Source organism: Argentina anserina, chromosome 6 (genome assembly GCF_933775445.1).
Source record: "Argentina anserina chromosome 6, drPotAnse1.1, whole genome shotgun sequence".
Lineage (NCBI taxonomy): Eukaryota > Viridiplantae > Streptophyta > Magnoliopsida > Rosales > Rosaceae > Argentina > Argentina anserina.
Window position 1 is genome coordinate 28959451 of NC_065877.1, and position 11065 is coordinate 28970515.

General features: G+C 40.4%; 2 protein-coding genes across 2 annotated transcripts; both read left to right on the top strand.

Annotated features, from left to right (window-relative positions):
* Positions 1 to 208: 208 nt before the first annotated feature.
* Positions 209 to 1860, top strand: LOC126797671 (mitogen-activated protein kinase kinase 5-like). The gene has a single exon (XM_050524351.1). It carries the CDS (start codon positions 514 to 516, stop codon positions 1585 to 1587), a length of 1074 nt encoding a protein of 357 aa, XP_050380308.1. The 5' UTR covers positions 209 to 513; the 3' UTR covers positions 1588 to 1860.
* A 4127-nt stretch (positions 1861 to 5987) lies between these two features.
* LOC126798765 (mitogen-activated protein kinase kinase 5-like) lies at positions 5988 to 7341 on the top strand. The gene has a single exon (XM_050525816.1). The coding sequence runs from the start codon at positions 6051 to 6053 to the stop codon at positions 7236 to 7238; it is 1188 nt and encodes a 395-aa protein (XP_050381773.1). The 5' UTR covers positions 5988 to 6050; the 3' UTR covers positions 7239 to 7341.
* The last annotated feature ends 3724 nt before the right edge of the window (positions 7342 to 11065 follow it).

The window sequence follows — 11065 nt, forward strand, 5'->3', positions numbered from 1 at the left end:
GATACCCGATGTCGGGGGGCAGAGGGTTGAAAAGTGAAACCTGATTTTCACCGCGCCTCCTGGGTAGGAGGAGGGCCCCAGCCACCGGAGACCTACTACGAATCCTGATTGGTTCCCCGCCCGGCCCCACTCGCTGCCCGCCAGCGCGTGCGCTTGCCTCGCCTTTTAAAATCTTACGATTCGCTGATGATGATGATAGAATCCACATCACCAGTTTGAAGGGAAAAAGAAGAAGAGAAAAGTCCTCGTCTCTTTCCTCTTCATTTCCTCCTCTTTTCCTCGCCCCCCTGCAGAAGTCTCCGATTTCTCGAAACCAAAGACGAGTAATAGGACGATAAACGACACCGTTTCAATCAACCCAAGCCACACCCATGACTCGTCGTGATCGTCACGGCCTCCCTCTCCATCATTAACCTCTTCTCCTCCTCCCATATCTGCTCACCACAGCTCAGCTCTTGAATCTTACTTTTGTATTGAGAAAGCGATTGTTTCAATCGGTGATTCGAAAAAGTCATGAGGCCCAATAATCATATGAACCACCAGATGCCGCCGCCGCCGGCCGGAGGTGTAGCTCAAGCGAGAAAGGACCCGGCGGCGGGGAAGGGCCGACGTCGTGTGGACCTGAGCCTACCGATGCCGAAGCGGGACACGTCGCTGGCGGTGCCTTTGCCTCTGCCGCCGGGGCCGAGCTCGGCGCCGTCCGGCTCCGACGCCGTGATGATCAGCTTCGCCGACCTGGATCGGGCCAACCGGATTGGGAGCGGCGCCGGCGGCACGGTCTATAAGGTGATCCACAAGCCGACGGGACGTCTCTACGCGCTGAAAGTGATCTACGGCAACCACGACGAGGCGGTGAGGCACCAGATCTGCCGCGAGATCCAAATCCTCAGGGACGTCGATAACCCTAACGTCGTCAAGTGCCACGACATGTTTGACCACAACGGCGAGATCCAGGTCCTTCTGGAGTACATGGACGGCGGCTCTTTAGAGGGTAAGCACATCTCAAACGAGAAAGATCTCTCCGATTTAGCGCGGCAGATCCTCACCGGCTTGGCCTACCTCCACAGACGGAAAATCGTCCACCGTGATATCAAGCCTTCCAATCTCTTGATCAACGCCAGGAACCAGGTCAAGATCGCCGATTTCGGAGTCAGCCGGATTCTGGCGCAGACTATGGACCCGTGCAACTCCTCTGTAGGGACCATAGCCTACATGAGCCCGGAGAGGATCAACACCGATCTTAATCAGGGCAAGTACGACGGCTACGCCGGCGATATTTGGTCTCTTGGGGTCAGCATCTTGGAGTTTTACATGGGCCGGTTTCCGTTCAATGTGGGCCGGACTCAGGGAGACTGGGCCAGCTTAATGTGGGCCATTTGTATGTCGCAGCCGCCGGAGGCTCCGCCGACGGCGTCCCGGGAGTTTCGGAATTTCATTGCTTGCTGTCTGCAGAGGGAGCCCAACAGGAGAATGCCGGCGGCGCAGTTGCTGCGGCACCCGTTTATCTCAGGGAACGGCGGCGGGCCGGAGAAGGTTCATCAGAATCTGCACACTCTTCTGCCACCGCCGCGCCCGCTTCCTTCTTAGCTACTACTTTCTTCTATCTTGATGATGATGGTTTTACTTGGTTAATTTTCTGTCTTTCCTCTTTTTGATGATAATGATAATGATGAAATATGATTTCGTGTTTAAGGAAGATGATTATAATGAGGAGTTGGGGATATTGAATGATTTGAGGAGGAATTGGGGAAATGAGGGTGCAATTGTTTTAAGCTTTACTTCTACTTTTGTTAATCACTTACTCAGCTCAATCATTCTGTCATTGATATCCAGAAATGGGAAATTGCCTTTGGGGGGACTCACTCCTGTCACAGATTTCAACCTAAATTATACCAGTTTTGGCTATGTGATTGGATATAGATTCTTTGGGATTGGATTCTTGGGTGTTGCTAATCTTCTTTGCCGTTTTTGGTTAAATTGGGTTGTTCTGTATTTCTGGGAGGTGTTAACTTGGTTAGTGAATCTTTGAGCTGCTCAGCTTAATGTGGATGGTTTGGTTAGTTGGGTAGATTCCATTTTGCGTTTGTAATTTCGATGCACGAATCTCTGCTTTGTCCATCATCATGAAGATTACACGGAGATTACACAGAATAGGAAAGTTGCAGATATTCTCTCTTTCTTTTTAAAGCCTCTTTTTTGGGTTACACTTACCCCTTCCTTCTTTTGTGCTTTTCATACGAATTTAACTCTGGTAATATTAAGTTGGCAAGCACACTGAAAGAGAGCTTTATAAATAATGGAGTCTGGTGTCGGTGAAATCAGTGCTGTAACTTTGATCTGTTGGTGCAAATCACCAATCAGAGTTTTACTAGCTATTCCAAGCAGTCTGATCAGTAATATTAAAGTCGCTGCTGCCATTGCTACTGGAATCCATACGAACTATGAATGTGTCGCGCTTTTGCTTCTTCATTTCTTCTAACACTGAAAAATTTAACTCCGACGACCAGTGTCATTTTGTGCACGAGTTTTCTCCCTTTTTGATGGCACTGCAATAGGTGAAACCCATTTGAAAGCTGCATACAGTCCATGGTTCCTGTGACAGAGAATTAACCACACGAGTTAACGAGTATGAAGACTTCTACTACCGTCCCTGACCATACCCAGTAAACAACGGCAACATAATCATGTACTTTGCATATCAAAGTAATTTGGCCTCGATGGGTAGGAAGGTGACTAGCATAACGAATCAGTGGGGTGATTACACCAGTGTTTTCCCAAGTATGAGAATTGCCCAGTATTGGAGTAGATCTTCAGAACAGCCTTCGTGCTACAACAATTCGATTACGTGCAGAGGAGCGCGAGGATTTCATAAGAACATTCCGATTGGTATGACGACCGTACAGAGGACTATCTTTGTTCATCTAGATCCAATTGTTTTCATTAAAATCTCAAGTATCGAATGTGGGACTACTTTTCTCTGGTTCATTTCATTATCTAGTATATGGTGGTTCGCCAATCAAACGTATCTTTTTACTTGGAACATTACCTATTCAAGTTGAAGTAAGGCTTTGTCAAAAAAAAAAAGTTGGAAGTAAGGCTACTTGTTTTCCGTTTTGTTCAACAAGATCAGTCTGGACCCGGCCAATTCTTTTCTTCAAGAGAACGTTATATCAACAACATTTTATTTTCTATATATATAGGCCCTTAGTTACATTTTCTTTTCTATATATAGGCCATTCCACTAAAGGATCCCTTTTTAGGGTCTAAAAAATAGATAGGTCACTTGACTAACTTCTCGATCACATTTTAACATCTCCACCATTCAACATTTAGAGTATAATGTGTATATCACATATGTAAAATTTCAGCCAAAATAGAGGTGTTTAAGGCATTCAAAACTGTGATTTAAACTTATAAGCATGAACGGTTCAGGTTTGACAGATTTGGTGCGTCCATTGCTTTCGTCAAGTTTGATACCTTAATAATCATCATTTTGACTGAAATTTTACATGAGTGATCTACACATTAAACTCTAAAAGTTGAACGGTGGAGATGTTGAAATTTAGTCTAAAAGTAGGTTAATGAGATATCCTTTAAAAGACAAAAAAAATCCCTTAGTAGAAGGACCCTCTATATATATATATATATATATTATATATATAGCCCTTCTAGCGAGTGACCCATTTTTTTTTTGTTTTAAAAAAGGATAGATCACTTGACCAACTTGTCGATTATATTTTCACATCTCCACCGTTCAACTTTTAAAGTCTAATGTATAAATCACTTCTGTAAAATTTCATCTAAAATGGAGGTGTTTAAAGTATTCAAAATTGGAATTTAAACTTATAAACATGAACGGTTCTGATTTGACAGATTTGGTGCGTCCATTATATTCACCAAGTTTGATACCTTAACGATCATCATTTTGGCTGAAATTTTACAGAGGTGATCTACACATTAGACTCTAAAAATTGAACGGTGGAGATGTGAAAATGTAATCGAAAAGTTGATGAATGAACTATCCACTTAAAACACCCAAAAAATGGATCCCTTAGTAGAAGGGCCTTTATATATATATATATATATATACAGTCTCTATCCAGAGTGAAGCTTCACTCTGAATTAGATAAAATTTTGTAGATATGATCTTGAATACCATACCTAAATATTGAATTGCTTATGGTGAAAAAAATTGACCGAAAAATGTGTCAAAATTGGAACTTCACTCTGTAATTTCAGAGTGAAGCTTCACTCTAGATAGAGACTATATATATATATTGTCGGACCTCATCAAATGCGTAATTGCATATTGCTTTCAATAACGAATTTAGCATACGCAAATTCTTTGTAATTTGAGGTGCTGCTCTTCTTTCAGCGATGTAATCAATCAGGAGCTTTCTCCTTACTAATTTAATTAGAACAAGTGAGCTAGCTATTTTCAGTCTTTCAGAATTCAGACTAAACAAAGTCCGTTATCTGACAAGGAAGAGGAGCTAGCGTTACTATCATTATTGAAAGGAGGAGCCAGCTTTATCACTGAAAGCTAGGATGTTCCAAATGTACATAAATTTTTGTCAATATCAATGACCAGGTAACTTCCTTTTTCAAAACATGATCAGGTAATTTCTTGAGTTCTTATGAAGAAAAATTATGTACGTAATATTCGACATAATTTTTGAGTAGGTTTCGGTCAAGAAAATTGGCTCAAGGTTGCATCTTTCGCATGCTGCTCTCATTGCATTCGCTCGTGCATGCATGTGGTGCATTTGAAATTTTAGAAATAGTCAGAAGTCTACAATTACAAGCTCAGGGGTCACGATTGTTCAACGACTTTGCATTGCATGGACGTATGGTTATATACATATAAAAGCTCTTAAGTTCGAAGAAATTACCATCCGTTTACTCAGTATGCTGTAAGAATTGTAGTCGTTTCATAAATGTAAGCGGAGTTGTTCGCGAGCCTTACTAGTCCAATATATATATATATATATATATATATATATATATATATATATATTAAAATTCAAGCTCAATTCATCATTCTATCAAGTATCATATTGAGTTCAAACTTGACTTACGAATCTTAAGAACGAAAAGAGCCAAAAATGAACCAAAAACAAGCTGAACTTGACTTGCATCGAGTGAATTTAGGTTTCCTCGCCAGGACCTAGGACTTTTGCATATATCCAAAGGCACAAGCATAACCTAATCAAGACCCACAATATTCTTCGTGCTACAGCACAAGCTACGTCACTCATAGTCAAATTCATGTGTTGGCATTTAGCTAGCAAGGGATGAGTTTGAATTGACCGCCCAATCTAATCTATTTCAGTTGTCTTGAATGGTAATCTTTTGTCTAATTTAGCTGCATATACTACCGTGGTTTAAAAGTTACAAATCAAAGTCACTCATTGAGCTTTCAAGTCCCTTTCACTATATCATCAGCACATACATGTATTTGTATGTATAGAACCAAATTCAGCGCTACTGTTTGGACTTCGACGTCCTAGATTGAAATCACTGAATGATGAGTGCATTTTTCCAGTCACTACTGACGTTGATTTTGGTCGGTTTGAATACGTTGTTTTTTGTTACCCTTTTACGACTTCTAGAGAAGCCCATCTTAGTTTATAGGAAGGTTGTTGTTGAACCGTGTATGATGCGCAGGCATTTGATCAAGCTTTTTGACTTGAATGACTAGTTTGATTAGCATTTTTATTTTCCAGTTCCATTGGTCATTGCTGGTTTTACTTTTCTAATGTGTCCGTCTTGGTCTTCGCCGCACCTTTGCCTTAACTTGTGGTCTAATAATTTATTTATTAGAATATTAGTATCGTTCTTCTTCATGAATATGACTGGAAATTACTTTCTTGTGGGCCAAACAACAACATGTTTCGTTTGTTCTGACGAAACAAGGAGGGCATACGTATTTCCGCTATAAAAGCAGAAAATTAGAGGTAATGGATCAGAACCTATGCTTCTAAAAAGTAATCTAGATAAAGAGCGTACTAAGAAGGATTAACTAATCACCAAAATTTGATTAAGCAATAATGCCAATGTCGAAGTCACCTTCAAGTTCTAAACCTACTCGCTGGACAAAGCTTCGTAACAAGCTTCGTAGTATATTCTCGATGCGCCACCGTCCCGTACCCCAACCTGCTCCTCCGTTGGGTCCTTTGTCGGCTACGCCGGAGGAACATCTGATCAACGTCTTGGAGCCGGAGCGGGCGATCAATTGCATCAGAAGCCGTTCGGCTCGGATCCGTGAAAATAGGTTGACGATGTCTTGCCGGTCATCTTCAGCCGCCTGTAATAGTATACACCCAGTGAAACATGGTAAAAGTTTCTCTATGGATCAAATTTCCATATTCAAACCTCCTCCTCCGGTTCCCAGCTTGGCGCTGCCGGTACCGGAGTCACTTCTGATCAACTTCTCTGATTTAGAGCGGGAGCAAAAACCGATTAAAAGGGGAGCCGGCGGCACCGTCTACAAAGCCATTCACAAGCCGAGCAGCCGGCTTTACGCCGTGAAAGTGATCTGCTTCGACCACGAGGACTCTTTCCTGTGTCATATCTTCGAAGAGTTCCAAGTTCTCCGCGAAGTTGCTAACCCTAACGTCGTCAAGTGCTACGACATGTTCAACCACAACGGCGAGATACATGTGCTGCTAGAATTCATGAGCGGAGGTTCGTTACAGCGCAAGCACATCCACAACGAGAAAGCTCTTTCCGATTTGGCTAGGCAGATCCTCACCGGCTTGGCCTATCTCCATCGACGGCGCGTTGCGCACCGCGATATCAAGCCCGCTAATTTCTTGGTCAACAACCGAAATGAAGTTAAAATTGCTGATTTCGTTGGAAGAAGCTTCGCCAAGACTATGGACCCATGGAACTCATGTGTTGGAAACGTAGCATACATGTGCCCGGAGAGGATCAACACAGATCTCAATCAGGGCAAGCTGTACAACGCTTACGCCGGCGATATTTGGAGCTTTGGGGTCAGCATCTTGGAACTTTACGCAGGTCGGTACCCCTTTCCTGTGGATCGCTACAAAGAAGGATCCTGGTCGAGCTTAGTTTGGGCAATATGCATGTGTCAGCCTCCAGAAGCTCCTCCGACTGCCTCCGCAGAGTTGAAGCATTTTATTGCCTGCTGTTTGCAAAGAGACCCCCAGAAGAGAATGTCAGCGGCACAGTTGTTGCAGCACCCATTTATCTCCGGCAAAGGAGGTGGATAGACACAGGTTCATCAGTATTACATAATTCGTTTATTTTTTATTTTTTTTGTTCTTGGATAAAGATGATCATGGAAGAACTTGCCATATGGCCCTTTTATTTTTAGCTTTACTACTACTTACTAGTGTTGTGGTTAATCAGTATATCGCATCGAACTTATATCTATTGTGAATGCATGCATGGTTACGAGAAATGGGAACTATATCATCTGGGACTCATCCTTCTCGTCAGTTTGAAGAAATGTATTCTTATTAAAAAAAAAAAATCTTTTTCATTACAAGTTATATACAGTATGTGATTGCTTGAATTTTTGTTGTCTAGCTTGGTGATAATGTGATTGATTAGTCATGGTCCTATAACTAGTATCATTAGGAACCTGTGATTGATTGTTTTCTATATTTGTTAGTTAATAGGCCATCCACTTTAGATATACGGATCTGGAGGTGGGAATTTGGATTTGGATTAGGCTTTCTATTTTCAGGTGAATTTGGATTTGATATCTGCACTTTAAAATCCACAGTTCCATACCTTGATTTCTGTAAGAATTTGAAATTACTAGGGAAAGGTAAATGCTAAAATCATTGTTTAGGATAATAGAGAGTGACTTTTGAAATTTTTAGTTCACTGTACGTATCGGCACAAGGCTAATACAATCAATTCTACGACAATACTATTTTGCATGTCTGTGTAAAATGTAAATCATCAAAGGAACTTGCATGCATGTGATAGCAATTTTCTTGGATTCCGATCCCTGGTTGCTGGGTTAACCAAATAATCTTCTCCCAAGTACAGTAATCGGAAAAACAACAAAGCCGATGCAGAGGAACATCACTCCCACACGTACATACCAGCCTTCCTAGCTCATTAAATACAGAGTTGAGATCAGTGGATACTGAATCATGATCATCATAACTGAGACGCTCATTGAGATTCAAAGAATACACGAACTGTGGATTTCCTCTTCAATCTCCATATATATATATATATATATATATTGGGTGGTCCATATGACTCTTTGTCTTTGAAGGAACACACATGCTCATTCTCATTGATTTTGTTAATTAAGATCGATGCAGTTTGACCAATCTCGGATCAGAGATTAATTAGCTAGGGATATGGAGCGCCAAGGCATCAACCCGCCCCTGGTAGAATCTCATGTATAATCTCGGAAGGGAGGTCTCTAGGTTAGGGTATCGATCCCATCATCAGAGGTACGTTGTTCCCCGTTCTGATGGTTGTTAGGGCCTCCCATTATCAGAGACTACAATGGTCAGGGTTTGATATCTACTTTTCTTTGGTCAGGGTTGGGTATGCAGTATGCTGCTTTTCTAATGATTCTCCGATCTTATTTTGTTGAAATGTAAACAGAGAATAGGGAAGATGAAGTTGAGAATTTTCCAAAATGTATTATGTAACCAAAACTTCAACAGAAGGCTATAAATACAACCAGAGGAAAAAGAAAAGCAACAATACTAACACTATTATACACAACAACTAAAGGAAAAAGTCTAAATCTCTGGTGAGAACGACGCTAGAAGCGCCAAACGGCAACTACCAATGCAGGGGCTGTAGCTGTGCGTGTAGCCCTGCCTTCTACCCCTGCAAACTCCCTGCAAGCTTCCACTGCACATAATCATAACTTCAATACTCCCCCTCAAGCGCAAGCTAGAGAGAAATAAGAACCAAGTTTGACCAACAAGCGACCAAATTGAGCATAAGGCAGGGCTTGGTAAATACATCAGCTAATTGATCATATGAGCAAACATACTTTGTGACAATGATACCAGATTGGACTTGATCTCTAAGAAAGTGACAATTAACCTCTATATGTTTGGTACGTTCATGAAAGACATGATTAGTTGCGATATTCATTGCCGCTTGATTGTCACAATGAAGAGTGATAGGCAAGGAACACCGAATACCGAGATCACCAAGAAGAGTTTTAAGTCCAATGAGCTCACAAGCAGTAGATGCCATGACCCTATATTTTGTCTTTGCACTAGATCGAGCCACTACTGATTGTTTTTACTTTTCCATGTAACAAGATTATCACCAACAAATGTACAATAGTCTGTAGTAGACTTGCGATCAGTCACATTTCCTGCCCAATCTAAGTCAGTAAATCCCTCCAACTTTAAATTACTATGCTTGTGCATTGTAATTCCTCAAGTAATCGACCCATTGAAACTCAAAAGTCTCTTAACAAGATTATGGTGATGTAACGTTGGAGAGTGCATAAATTGACTTAGTAAACTCACTCCATATATAGGTGATATCATGTCTTGTAATAGTGAGATAAATAAGCATTCCTACTAATCTCTGATATGCAATGATATTGTGAAATGGTTCACCTTTTGTGTCAAGCTTGTGCTAACTAAGAAAGGGAGTTTTGGCAGGTTTGCACGAAGCCATATCGGTTTTTTCAAGCAAATCAATAATGTACTTTCTTTGATTTAGGGAAAGACATGATGGAGAGTGATCCATCTCAATACCAAGAAAGTATCTGAGATGACCAAGATCTTTAATAAAGAAGGCAACATGCAATGTAGATTTGAGAGCTTTAATCTCATCCTCAATATCTCCTGTAATGATTAGATCATCCACATAGATGAATCACCAACTCCACGCTAAAACCACACTTGTAATCAAGGTTTGAAAAAACGCTAGGCGGTAGCTGGGCGGACAGTCATCGCCTAGTGCCTAGACGGCTAGGCGGCCGCCTAGACTGCGCCTAGGCGGTTTTGAATTATTAAATATTTATTTATTTTTATACATGTATTTAATAGTATTAATATGGTTAAACATGTATAATAAGTAAAAAATGCTCAATATTAATGTTCAAAAATCAAAATAAATTCATACCATAATATTAGAAATTTAGAATAAAAGGTAAATATTAAAAATTTAAAACAAATGGAAGACTATACCTCAAATTCCTCTTGTCCAACTCTTTCCATAACTACTTCGGTATCGGATTCAAACTCAATATCCATGTCTTCTTCCTCATCTTCGGTGTCATCATCCGAAATGAAATTTTCATCATGAAATTCTCTCACTTTGACACCCCTAGAACTTCTAGTCCTAGACCGGCTAGGCACACTATCCACTCCCAAAGTCACTCCATCCACACTAGTAACCTCACTAATATGAATATCCAACTCATCTTCTTCATCATCACCTCCATCAACAATCCACCCTTGAGCATTACTAGCTTCATTAACAAGTAGCACATTTACTTCCAACTCTTGTATCCTTCTCCTTTTATTGATAATTTTGGCATTAAATTGAACATAGACTAAATTGTTCAACCTTGAAACATCTAGTCTATTTTTTTTTTGTGGATCTACATTAAGATAAAAATCATAAAATTAAAACAAGTATTAGCAACTTATTAATTTTGGTTACTATATGCAATATACTTAATTTTTGTAGACATTTTAATGACTAGACTTACCCCCTCAAAGGTACTCCAATTTCTCTCACATCCGGATGAACTTGTAGTTAAAGAAAGTATTCTTCTCGCCATTTTTTGTAAATTGGGTGCGCCATTTCCATAGTTACACCACCATCCAACTACATATGAACAATTAAAATTAATAACAATATGCAATCAAAACAAAACTAAGGAATTGGAGGAAATAAATTATTAAGTTAATAACTATACATCTAATATTTTTCACAAGATTAGAGTTTCTTACCCGGATTATACTCGTGATCATGTTTATCACATCCCAACTTAGCTAGTGTTCTTCCAAATCCACCTTCTTTTCCCTTATACAACAAAAACTCTTCATTTGCCACACCATGTTGAACAACTTCATTGCCGCAA

Bases quoted from the DNA above. Each gene is read 5' to 3' on its own strand.
- LOC126797671 (XM_050524351.1), top strand. From the start codon at position 514: ATGAGGCCCAATAATCATATGAACCACCAGATGCCGCCGCCGCCGGCC.
- LOC126798765 (XM_050525816.1), top strand. From the start codon at position 6,051: ATGCCAATGTCGAAGTCACCTTCAAGTTCTAAACCTACTCGCTGGACA.